At 32.9% G+C, this 13,574-nt stretch overlaps 1 protein-coding gene across 2 annotated transcripts in view; it reads right to left on the reverse strand.

Annotated features, from left to right (window-relative positions):
* Positions 1-9,765: 9,765 nt before the first annotated feature.
* Positions 9,766-13,574, reverse strand: part of LOC135688693 (uncharacterized) — a 104,266-nt gene continuing 100,457 nt past the window's right edge. For both annotated transcript variants that reach the window (XM_065205610.2, XM_065205609.2), the window contains exons 36-40: positions 13,457-13,559; positions 12,742-12,879; positions 11,871-12,003; positions 10,868-10,928; positions 9,766-10,077 (exon numbers count right to left, since the gene is read on the reverse strand). In XM_065205610.2, coding sequence (XP_065061682.2) covers positions 10,014-10,077; positions 10,868-10,928; positions 11,871-12,003; positions 12,742-12,879; positions 13,457-13,559 — 499 coding nt within the window. In that variant the 3' untranslated portion in view covers positions 9,766-10,013. The remainder of the gene's footprint in view (positions 10,078-10,867; positions 10,929-11,870; positions 12,004-12,741; positions 12,880-13,456; positions 13,560-13,574) is intronic.

Genomic DNA, 13,574 nt, shown 5'->3' on the forward strand with positions numbered 1-13,574 from the left:
AAGCTAATAAATTACCGACCCAATGACTCATTGGGCTTCTTTCGATACAAGGAACGAATTTTAGGAGGTATTAGTCTAAATAATTTCTTCAAAAATTGCCATATTTTCTAAGGCTATAACCTTTAGTTTTCATCGAAAATTGACCGGAGTATTTCCCCCTTTTTTTGGGTTTTTAAGCTAATAAATTACAGATCCAATGACTCAATGGTCTTCTTTCGATACAAGGAACGAATTTTAAGAGGTATTAGTCTAAATAATTTCTTCAAAAATTGCCATATTTTCTAAGGCTATAACCTTTAGTTTTCATCGAAAATTGACCGGAGTATTTCCCCCTTTTTTTGGGTTTTTAAGCTAATAAATTACAGATCCAATGACTCAATGGTCTTCTTTCGATACAAGGAACGAATTTTAAGAGGTATTAGTCTAAATAATCTCTTCAAAAATTTCCATATTTTCTAAGGCTATAACCTTTACTTTTCATCAAAAATTGTCCAGAGTATTTCCCCTTTTTTGGGTTTTTAAGCTAATAAATCACCGACCCAATGACTCATTGGTCTTCTTTCGATACAAGGAACGAATTTTAGGAGGTATTAGTCTAAATAATTTCTTCAAAAATTTCCATATTTTCTAAGGCTATAACCTTTACTTTTCATCAAAAATTGACCAGAGTATTTCCCCTTTTTTTGGGTTTTTAAGCTAATAAATTACCGACCCAATGACTCATTGGGCTTCTTTCGATACAAGGAACGAATTTTAGGAGGTATTAGTCTAAATAATTTCTTCAAAAATTGCCATATTTTCTAAGGCTATAACCTTTAGTTTTCATCGAAAATTGACCGGAGTATTTCCCCCTTTTTTTGGGTTTTTAAGCTAATAAATTACAGATCCAATGACTCAATGGTCTTCTTTCGATACAAGGAACGAATTTTAAGAGGTATTAGTCTAAATAATTTCTTCAAAAATTGCCATATTTTCTAAGGCTATAACCTTTAGTTTTCATCGAAAATTGACCGGAGTATTTCCCCCTTTTTTTGGGTTTTTAAGCTAATAAATTACAGATCCAATGACTCAATGGTCTTCTTTCGATACAAGGAACGAATTTTAAGAGGTATTAGTCTAAATAATCTCTTCAAAAATTTCCATATTTTCTAAGGCTATAACCTTTACTTTTCATCAAAAATTGTCCAGAGTATTTCACCTTTTTTGGGTTTTTAAGCTAATAAATCACCGACCCAATGACTCATTGGTCTTCTTTCGATACAAGAAACGAATTTTAGGAGGTATTAGTCTAAATAATTTCTTCGAAAATTTTCATAATTTCTAAGGCTATAGCCTTTACTTTTCATCAAAAATTGACTAGAGTATTTCCCCTTTTTTTGGGTTTTTAAGCTAATAAATTACCGACCCAATGACTCATTGGCCTTCTTTCGATACAAGGAACGAATTTTAGGAGGTTCTAGTCGAAATAATTTCTTCAAAAATTTCCATATTTTCTAAGGCTATAACCTTTACTTTTCATCAAAAATTGACCAGAGTATTTCCCCCTTTTTTGGGTTTTTAAGCTAATAAATCAACGACCCAATGACTCATTGGTCTTGTTTCGATACAAGGAACGAATTTTAGGAGGTTTTAGTCGAAATAATTTCTTCAAAAATTTCCATATTTTCTAAGGCTATAGCCTTTACTTTTCATCAAAAATTGACCAGAGTATTTCCCCCTTTTTTGGGTTTTTAAGCTAATGAATCACCGACCCAATGACTCATTGGTCTTGTTTCGATAAAAGGAACGAATTTTAGGAGGTTTTAGTCGAAATAATTTCTTCCAAAATTTCCAAAATTTCTAAGGCTATAACCTTTACTTTTCATCAAGAATTGACCAGAGTATTTCCCCCTTTTTTGGGTTTTTAAGCTAATAAATCACCGACCCAATGACTCATTGGTCTTCTTTCGATACAAGGAACGAGTTTTAGGAGGTTTTAGTCGAAATAATTTCTTCAAAAATTTCCATATTTTCTAAGGCTATAACCTTAACTTTTCATCAAAAATTGACCAGAGTATTTCCCCCTTTTTTGGGTTTTTAAGCTAATAAATCACCTACCCAATGATTCATTGGTCTTGTTTCGATACAAGGATCGAATTTTAGGAGGTTTTAGTCGAAATAATTTCTTCAAAAATTTCCATATTTTCTCAGGCTATAACCTTTACTTTTCATTAAAAGTTGACCAGAGTATTTCCCCCTTTTTTGGGTTTTTAAGCTAATAAATTACCGACCCAAAGACTCTTTGGTCTTCTTTTGATACAAGGAACGAATTTTAGGAGGTATTAGTCTAAATAATTTCTTCGAAAATTTCCATATTTTCTAAGGCTATAACCTTTACTTTTCATCAAAAATTGACCAGAGTATTTCCCCCTTTTTTGGGTTTTTAAGCTAATAAATTACCGACCCAAAGACTCTTTGGTCTTCTTTCGATACAAGGAACGAATTTTAGGAGGTATTAGTCTAAATAATTTCTTCGAAAATTTCCATATTTTCTAAGGCTATAACCTTTACTTTTCATCAAAAATTTACCAGAGTATTTCCCCCTTTTTTGGGTTTTTAAGCTAATAAATTACCGACCCAATGACTCATTGGTCTTCTTTCGATACAAGGAACGAATTTTAGGAGGTATTAGTCTAAATAATTTCTTCGAAAATTTCCATATTTTCTAAGGCTATAACCTTTACTTTTCATCAAAAATTGACCAGAGTGTTTCCCTCTTTTTTGGGTTTTTAAGCTAATAAATCACCGACCCAATGACTCATTGGTCTTCTTTCGATACAAGGAACGAATTTTAGGAGGTTTTAGTCGAAATAATTTCTTCAAAAATTTTCATATTTTCTAAGGCTATAACCTTTACTTTTCATCGAAAATTGGCCGGAATATTTTCCCCTTTTTTTGGGTTTTTAAGCTAATAAATTACCGATCCAATGACTCATTGGTCTTCTTTCGATACAAGGAACGAATTTTAGGAGGTATTAGTCTAAATAATTTCTTCAAAAATTTCCATATTTTCTAAGGCTATAACCTTTACTTTTCATCAAAAATTGACCAGAGTATCTCCCCCTTTTTTGGGTTTTTAAGCTAATAAATCACCAGCCCAATAACTCATTGGTCTTCTTTCGATACAAGGAACGAATTTTAGGAGGTTTTAGTCTAAATAATTTCTTCAAAAATTTCCATATTTTCTAAGGCTATAGCCTTTACTTTTCATCAAAAATTGACCAGAGTATTTCCCCCTTTTTTGGGTTTTTAAGCTAATGAATCACTGACCCAATGATTCATTGGTCCTGTTTCGATACAAGGAACGAATTTTAGGAGGTATTAGTCTAAATAATTTTTTCGAAAATTTCCATATTTTCTAAGGCTATAACCTTTACTTTTCATCAAAAATTGAACAGAGTATTTCCCCCTTTTTTTGGGTTTTTAAGCTAATAAATCACCGACCCAATGACTCATTGGTCTTCTTTCGATACAAGGAACGAATTTTAGGAGGTATTAGTCTAAATAATTTCTTCAAAAATTTCCATATTTTCTAAGGCTATAACCTTTACTTTTCATCAAAAATTGACCAGAGTATCTCCCCCTTTTTTGGGTTTTTAAGCTAATAAATCACCAGCCCAATAACTCATTGGTCTTCTTTCGATACAAGAAACGAATTTTAGGAGGTTTTAGTCTAAATAATTTCTTCAAAAATTTCCATATTTTCTAAGGCTATAGCCTTTACTTTTCATCAAAAATTGACCAGAGTATTTCCCCCTTTTTTGGGTTTTTAAGCTAATGAATCACTGACCCAATGATTCATTGGTCCTGTTTCGATACAAGGAACGAATTTTAGGAGGTATTAGTCTAAATAATTTTTTCGAAAATTTCCATATTTTCTAAGGCTATAACCTTTACTTTTCATCGAAAATTGGCCGGAATATTTTCCCCTTTTTTTGGGTTTTTAAGCTAATAAATTACCGATCCAATGACTCATTGGTCTTCTTTCGATACAAGGAACGAATTTTAGGAGGTATTAGTCTAAATAATTTCTTCAAAAATTTCCATATTTTCTAAGGCTATAACCTTTACTTTTCATCAAAAATTGACCAGAGTATCTCCCCCTTTTTTGGGTTTTTAAGCTAATAAATCACCAGCCCAATAACTCATTGGTCTTCTTTCGATACAAGGAACGAATTTTAGGAGGTTTTAGTCTAAATAATTTCTTCAAAAATTTCCATATTTTCTAAGGCTATAGCCTTTACTTTTCATCAAAAATTGACCAGAGTATTTCCCCCTTTTTTGGGTTTTTAAGCTAATGAATCACTGACCCAATGATTCATTGGTCCTGTTTCGATACAAGGAACGAATTTTAGGAGGTATTAGTCTAAATAATTTTTTCGAAAATTTCCATATTTTCTAAGGCTATAACCTTTACTTTTCATCAAAAATTGAACAGAGTATTTCCCCCTTTTTTTGGGTTTTTAAGCTAATAAATCACCGACCCAATGACTCATTGGTCTTCTTTCGATACAAGGAACGAATTTTAGGAGGTTTTAGTCGAAATAATTTCTTCAAAAATTTCCATATTTTCTCAGGCTATAACCTTTACTTTTCATTAAAAGTTGACCAGAGTATTTCCCCCTTTTTTGGGTTTTTAAGCTAATAAATTACCGACCCAAAGACTCTTTGGTCTTCTTTTGATACAAGGAACGAATTTTAGGAGGTATTAGTCTAAATAATTTCTTCGAAAATTTCCATATTTTCTAAGGCTATAACCTTTACTTTTCATCAAAAATTGACCAGAGTATTTCCCCCTTTTTTGGGTTTTTAAGCTAATAAATTACCGACCCAAAGACTCTTTGGTCTTCTTTCGATACAAGGAACGAATTTTAGGAGGTATTAGTCTAAATAATTTCTTCGAAAATTTCCATATTTTCTAAGGCTATAACCTTTACTTTTCATCAAAAATTTACCAGAGTATTTCCCCCTTTTTTGGGTTTTTAAGCTAATAAATTACCGACCCAATGACTCATTGGTCTTCTTTCGATACAAGGAACGAATTTTAGGAGGTATTAGTCTAAATAATTTCTTCGAAAATTTCCATATTTTCTAAGGCTATAACCTTTACTTTTCATCAAAAATTGACCAGAGTGTTTCCCTCTTTTTTGGGTTTTTAAGCTAATAAATCACCGACCCAATGACTCATTGGTCTTCTTTCGATACAAGGAACGAATTTTAGGAGGTTTTAGTCGAAATAATTTCTTCAAAAATTTTCATATTTTCTAAGGCTATAACCTTTACTTTTCATCGAAAATTGGCCGGAATATTTTCCCCTTTTTTTGGGTTTTTAAGCTAATAAATTACCGATCCAATGACTCATTGGTCTTCTTTCGATACAAGGAACGAATTTTAGGAGGTATTAGTCTAAATAATTTCTTCAAAAATTTCCATATTTTCTAAGGCTATAACCTTTACTTTTCATCAAAAATTGACCAGAGTATCTCCCCCTTTTTTGGGTTTTTAAGCTAATAAATCACCAGCCCAATAACTCATTGGTCTTCTTTCGATACAAGGAACGAATTTTAGGAGGTTTTAGTCTAAATAATTTCTTCAAAAATTTCCATATTTTCTAAGGCTATAGCCTTTACTTTTCATCAAAAATTGACCAGAGTATTTCCCCCTTTTTTGGGTTTTTAAGCTAATGAATCACTGACCCAATGATTCATTGGTCCTGTTTCGATACAAGGAACGAATTTTAGGAGGTATTAGTCTAAATAATTTTTTCGAAAATTTCCATATTTTCTAAGGCTATAACCTTTACTTTTCATCAAAAATTGAACAGAGTATTTCCCCCTTTTTTTGGGTTTTTAAGCTAATAAATCACCGACCCAATGACTCATTGGTCTTCTTTCGATACAAGGAACGAATTTTAGGAGGTATTAGTCTAAATAATTTCTTCAAAAATTTCCATATTTTCTAAGGCTATAACCTTTACTTTTCATCAAAAATTGACCAGAGTATCTCCCCCTTTTTTGGGTTTTTAAGCTAATAAATCACCAGCCCAATAACTCATTGGTCTTCTTTCGATACAAGAAACGAATTTTAGGAGGTTTTAGTCTAAATAATTTCTTCAAAAATTTCCATATTTTCTAAGGCTATAGCCTTTACTTTTCATCAAAAATTGACCAGAGTATTTCCCCCTTTTTTGGGTTTTTAAGCTAATGAATCACTGACCCAATGATTCATTGGTCCTGTTTCGATACAAGGAACGAATTTTAGGAGGTATTAGTCTAAATAATTTTTTCGAAAATTTCCATATTTTCTAAGGCTATAACCTTTACTTTTCATCGAAAATTGGCCGGAATATTTTCCCCTTTTTTTGGGTTTTTAAGCTAATAAATTACCGATCCAATGACTCATTGGTCTTCTTTCGATACAAGGAACGAATTTTAGGAGGTATTAGTCTAAATAATTTCTTCAAAAATTTCCATATTTTCTAAGGCTATAACCTTTACTTTTCATCAAAAATTGACCAGAGTATCTCCCCCTTTTTTGGGTTTTTAAGCTAATAAATCACCAGCCCAATAACTCATTGGTCTTCTTTCGATACAAGGAACGAATTTTAGGAGGTTTTAGTCTAAATAATTTCTTCAAAAATTTCCATATTTTCTAAGGCTATAGCCTTTACTTTTCATCAAAAATTGACCAGAGTATTTCCCCCTTTTTTGGGTTTTTAAGCTAATGAATCACTGACCCAATGATTCATTGGTCCTGTTTCGATACAAGGAACGAATTTTAGGAGGTATTAGTCTAAATAATTTTTTCGAAAATTTCCATATTTTCTAAGGCTATAACCTTTACTTTTCATCAAAAATTGAACAGAGTATTTCCCCCTTTTTTTGGGTTTTTAAGCTAATAAATCACCGACCCAATGACTCATTGGTCTTCTTTCGATACAAGGAACGAATTTTAGGAGGTATTAGTCTAAATAATTTCTTCGAAAATTTCCATATTTTCTAAGGCTATAACCTTTACTTTTCATCAAAAATTGACCAGAGTATTTCCCCCTTTTTTTGGGTTTTTAAGCTAATAAATCACCGACCCAATGACTCATTGGTCTTCTTTCGATACAAGGAACGAATTTTAGGAGGTATTAGTCTAAATAATTTCTTCGAAAATTTCCATATTTTCTAAGGCTATAACCTTTACTTTTCATCAAAAATTGACCAGAGTATTTCCCCCTTTTTTTGGGTTTTTAAGCTAATAAATCACCGACCCAATGACTCATTGGTCTTCTTTCGATACAAGGAACGAATTTTAGGAGGTATTAGTCTAAATAATTTCTTCGAAAATTTCCATATTTTCTAAGGCTATAGCCTTTACTTTTCATCGAAAATTGACCAGAGTATTTCCCCCTTTTTTGGGTTTTTAAGCTAATAAATCACTGACCCAATGATTCATTGGTCCTGTTTCGATACAAGGAACGAATTTTAGGAGGTATTAGTCTAAATAATTTCTTCAAAAATTTCTATATTTTCTAAGGCTATAACCTTTACTTTTCATCAAAAATTGACCAAAGTATTTCCCCCTTTTTTTGGGTTTTTAAGCTAATAAATCACCGACCCAATGACTCATTGGTCTTCATTCGATACAAGGATCGAATTTTAGGAGGTATTAGTCTAAATAATTTCTTCGAAAATTTCCATATTTTCTAAGGCTATAACCTTTACTTTTCATCAAAAATTGACCAGAGTATTTCATCTTTTTTTGGGTTTTTAAGCTAATAAATCACCGACCCAATGACTCATTGGTCTTCATTCGATACAAGGATCGAATTTTAGGAGGTATTAGTCTAAATAATTTCTTCGAAAATTTCCATATTTTCTAAGGCTATAGCCTTTACTTTTCATCAAAAATTGACCAGAGTATTTCCCCCTTTTTTTGGGTTTTTAAGCTAATGAATCACCGACCCAATGATTCATTGGTCTTGTTTCGATACAAGGAACGAATTTTTGGAGGTTTTAGTCTCAATAATTTCTTCAAAAATTTCAAAATTTTCTAAGGCTATAACCTTTACTTTTCATCAAAAATTGACCAGAGTATTTCCCCCTTTTTTGGGTTTTTAAGCCAATAAATCACCGACCCAATGACTCATTGGTCTTCTTTCGATACAAGGAACGAATTTTAGGAGGTATTAGTCTAAATAATTTCTTCGAAAATTTCCATATTTTCTAAGGCTATAGCCTTTACTTTTCATCAAAATTGACCAAAGTATTTCCCCCTTTTTTTGGGTTTTTAAGCTAATAAATCACCGACCCAATGACTCATTGGTCTTCATTCGATACAAGGATCGAATTTTAGGAGGTATTAGTCTAAATAATTTCTTCGAAAATTTCCATATTTTCTAAGGCTATAACCTTTACTTTTCATCAAAAATTGACCAGAGTATTTCCCCCTTTTTTGGGTTTTTAAGCTAATAAATCACCGACCCAATGACTCATTGGTCTTCATTCGATACAAGGATCGAATTTTAGGAGGTATTAGTCTAAATAATTTCTTCAAAAATTTCCATATTTTCTAAGGCTATAACCTTTACTTTTCATCTAAAATTGACCAGAGTATTTCCCCCTTTTTTTGGGTTTTTAAGCCAATAAATTACCGATCCAATGACTCATTGGTCTTCTTTCGATACAAGGAACGAATTTTAGGAGGTATTAGTCTAAATAATTTCTTCGAAAATTTCCATATTTTCTAAGGCTATAGCCTTTACTTTTCATCAAAATTGACCAGAGTATTTCCACTTTTTTTTGGTTTTTAAGCTAATAAATCACTGACCCAATGATTCATTGGTCCTGTTTCGATACAAGGAACGAATTTTAGGAGGTATTAGTCTAAATATTTTCTTCAAAAATTTCCATGTTTGCTAAGGATATATGTTTTCTAAGGCCAACTTTTAATCGAAGAATTATGTGTGATTTTGCTGACTAAAACCCTAATCCCTTAATTCAAAGGTTCTTTTGGATAGAAAGGATCAATTTAAAAGCTTATTTAAGTAAAAATTTCGTCAAAAAATATGCATTTTTGTTTGAGGTATAGATCTGTATGGTGATATTTTTTATACTGTTGGCTGTTTTTATTATTATAAAAATCAAAGGTAGTAATTAAATACAAACTACAGACCCGTATCTTTTTCTAACTTTGATATTTTATCATATTCACAAGACACTGACCGTATAATTTTCACACTAAATTACGCATTTCTGTGTAAAAATAACCTTTATTTGTTCAACATCTTTTACTTAACTTATTTCATACACAAGAAGTCGATGAGATACTTATCTTTAATTAGACAAGCTTATGATAATTGTAACTTTCCATACTCAAATAGCTTTTTTCCCTAGATTACAAGGAATGCTGTTAGGACTGCGCCAGAAGCAACCTTTCAAGAACAGTGAGTATAGCCTAGCATACATGCAACACCTTCCTTCGATGTAAACATGGCCATATTTTCACGAGCTGTCCAGTCAAAACTTCATTAAATCTTAAACATTCTTAGTGAAAAGATGTGAAAAACAAATATTTTATATATAGACTTAAGAAGTTTAATTATAATACGGAAAATGTAACATTGCAAGAAAAATTTGTAGAAATTCGTTAGAGGCATTTCAATTAGAGATTTCAATTTTTTGAGAAAGATATGTAGGATACGAATGGAACGGAGAGGTAGCGAAAATAGTCACGAAATTATCAAACGGTCACATAACATCGAATCTGGTTTAAAATTAGATGGAAATAAATAAACTATATGATGTACAATATTCTACTTTACTAAGCACACATTACAACAGCAAAATACTGCTCTGCGAAGGTTTAGCCTTAACTTTCATGGTGATTCAAAACACCTGGAAACAAACACTGGAAAACGAAGCTACCACATAGCAAAGAAGTTCAAATCGATACTTGTTAGTTAATCCAATTGTGGTGTTATATAGTTATTTCAAAGCTGTGTTTGAAGGTAAACTCTTTTCAGATTGGCCTGTTTGAGGCCTGCTCCCCCTATGAATGAAGTAGGAAATTTCAATTTCAGGGTTATTCAGTAACTATTGATTTGTCAGTAGTTATATAGAGGTGATACTACATCGCATATCTTCAGGAAATCTTATCATTTCTTTTGACGCCAGTATAAAAAATGGCTAATCGGACAAAAATTCTGCCTCGGTTATAACACAAGAGAAAAGTTAATTTGAAAAAGCAGGGGAAAATTGAAACGTCACATGTAATGTTTTAATTTTTTTATACAGTTCCTTGGACACTGCATGCAGAAAGACGAAATAGGAAAGCAAACAGTTATGGAAAAGATAGAAGGGAAAAGGGCAAGAGGAAGACAAAGGATCACATTCTTTCCGAGAATTGTAAAATGGAGTGGCAAATCAAAGTTGGAACTCATTAGGAGTACGGACAGTAGGACAGAATGGCATAGACTGGTCGCCAGTGCCATAAGTTAGGGCACTACAAGAAGACAAAGGTTTTTTGTCCTTTTCGGCGCCGTCCTCATGTTTTGTGGTATCAAAAGACCTTTATTTCACGCTGATAGCCATTGTGGATTAGAGAACTGGCTTGCACTAAATAAAACCATTTTACCACTGGTCTTGGAGACTCCGAAAAGGTATTTCTTTGAAGTGTCATTTTCAAAAGAAGTAGTTTTGGAGACATAACCTTTGAAATATGCTGTAGTATCTTTGTGTGCAGGGCTCAAATCCTTCTTCAATACACTCGTTTGTTTTCTATGTTCGATTTAAAAGTAAATAGTAGACACGATTTAAAAAAATTAGAACTTGAAATTTACCTTTGACTTGATGATCTGAGATATTTATCGATGATATCTTCTGGGTCTTCAGGGGTTGCAACTGCAAATGATATAAAAGTGAAGACATTCGGCAAAACTGTCAAGAAAACCATCTCTTTATCGACGAATTCTTACATGATGAGATATCTAAACATTAATAACTGTGGGAACATGTTAAAGAGTGGATACTAGCCTAGCTTAGATTCACAGATTTTTGATAATGTTTGCGGACATTGGAAATGTTTTCATGGCGATTCAATTCCAACTGAAAGATTCAATTCAGCCAGTTTCTTTTAGCCAGGCAGCAAATTGGGATGCAGTGCTAGCAATGAAGAGGGAAAAGGCAGCGAGAATAGATGCAAGCCAGACTGCATCAGAAATGCAAGTAGCACCATAGTTTAACAGTCGCAATATTTCCTACACAGTCTTACGTGATTCTGGATACGTAAAACGCACAATCCAAAGATTGGAGAAGAGGATAAAACAACATGTTCTATCCAACACAAGAAACAAAATTGCCCCTCAAAGAGAACAGGCACCTCGATCTTGTAGGCCCAGAAACACCGTTAAATCAAGTGATTCTGCCATCGGACAACAACACTTTTTAGACAACCCATATTGTGCAAAACTCTATAATGACGACATGCTTAAGATATTTGGCAGAGCCCAGTTGTCGCTTCATCTAGCTGTTTTGGAATTGATTCACATACAAACGTAAAAGCCGATATTGTGTAGGACTTTGATATTTTCTCTAGTGATTTTCCTGTAAGAACTCAGTACTGATTAGACAATTATACAGGCCTTGTACTTGCGTTTTTCTGATTCTCGACTACATAGATTTCGATCCACAACTGGGTATATATATTTCATCGTGTTCTTTCGAAACCTTTTTCTGACGTTTTACACTCTGAGGAATGTGAGACGAAAAAATTTCGTATGCTATAGAATGTTGACTTTTTTCAAAGCCCTTTTCAAATAACATAAACAAATAAACTTAGCTTACCATCTCTTCCGCCTTCTGCTTGCAAACTTTTCAATCGTTCTTCGTTTTTCGCTGCCATTTCTTCAATTGCTTGTGACGTCATAGAGCCTATCGAATAGCCACCAGGTGTTTTCGCTCTTGATTCGTATGGCTCCTGTAAAATGTATTGCTTAGTATTACAAAAATGTATTACAAAAAGGAAAAATTGCTCAAGAACTAGATATATATGTATTAGAAATGGTCTTTTGATGAATGATTAGGGTTTCGACTGCACAGTTTGATTTTTAACATGCCATGTCACTGTCATTCAACATTTGTTCTGTTATGATCATCTTTATCAAAATTTATGTGTGTGAGCGAAAGATATCATTACACACTAGCGCTGTTACCAACTTGATAAATGCAACCTCAAACACAAGGCTCTGTGTGATTGGTTTTATGGTGTTTTAACGATACGAGGAACTGTTAGTTTGCATAAAAAATTGCTTGTGAAAATGCAACTGTTACGTATAGAGATAAGAAAGAAGTTAAAACCTTCCGAAGGATAATTTTCAGTATATTTTTTCACAGATGGTTAACTCTGTCTTCTGTCTTTCAAACAATCACACTTTAAGGGCGATACTAAAATTCTATTCAAATGTAAAATAATTTTCGAGCTAGTAAGAAATTCACGGCAAACTAAAACCAATTATTATGACGTAGCAGTGTCCCCAAATTGATTCGTCCGTGTTATTATCGGATTTTCTTGGAAGGGGCTTCCTTTTTAAGCGTTATAACTTTATGAAAGATTAGAATTTCGCAATAAAAGTAGTTTTATGATTCAAAAGGAGCATAATCTATTTTCAAAGTGAAAAAACATCAAACAACTATTTTGGTTAGACATCAAATTTACCTCAAGACTATCTTCAGCATGCAAGTAGCGGCGATTCGATTGAGCAGTTGAAAGTCTTGAGTTTAATCTCACTGACTGATCATCCATTTTTATAAACTGACTGTCCGATTCTAATAACGATTGCTTACTTGATCTCCGCTGTAGAAAAAGCAGTCATCTTAAAGAGCAGGGCCAAATTATCTCAAATAGGCTTACTGTAAAATTAATCAAACATGAAATACCACTTCAGGTAAACTGCAGGAAGCATAATAAAAAAGATATTGGTTTGAAAAGGTAAGAGGTGGTAGCGTGAAGGAGAAGGGGGTTGCAATGAGAGAAAAGGGGTGGCTTGAAGAAAGAGGTAGAATGTGTGACAGAAAAGAAAAAGGGGCATCAAGAAACAGAAAGGGGCAGAGCGAAGGAGAAAATATGGCATCAAGAAGTAGGAGTGATATAAATAGAGGGAGATCAAGAAGCTGCACCTTCTTGCTCTCTTTTCTTGGAACTGCTTAGTTGATTTTGAGAATGCATATTTGGAACTGCTAATTATACAGTACAAAAACCAAGTAAACATGAAATGACTAAAATAAATTTCTTGCCGATGCCTCAGAAAAGACGAAAGTTTAAGAAAAAAGAGAATGGAGTTAAAAAAACTCAGGCAATGTTTACGAAATGAAGAACATTAACCCAGATACAAAATACTAGCAAGATAAGAAACAGCAAATGTTTACGTTACCACTTTAGAAGACGATGTTTTGTCGTTGTCAATGTTTACCATCAAGAAATCAGAGGTGTCTTTGATTGCTTCGCGCAGTGCATGGAGCTTTTGTTCCTGTAGCCTAGAAACACGAAGG

Source organism: Rhopilema esculentum, chromosome 9 (genome assembly GCF_057945365.1).
Source record: "Rhopilema esculentum isolate cy_ngs chromosome 9, ASM5794536v1, whole genome shotgun sequence".
Lineage (NCBI taxonomy): Eukaryota > Metazoa > Cnidaria > Scyphozoa > Rhizostomeae > Rhizostomatidae > Rhopilema > Rhopilema esculentum.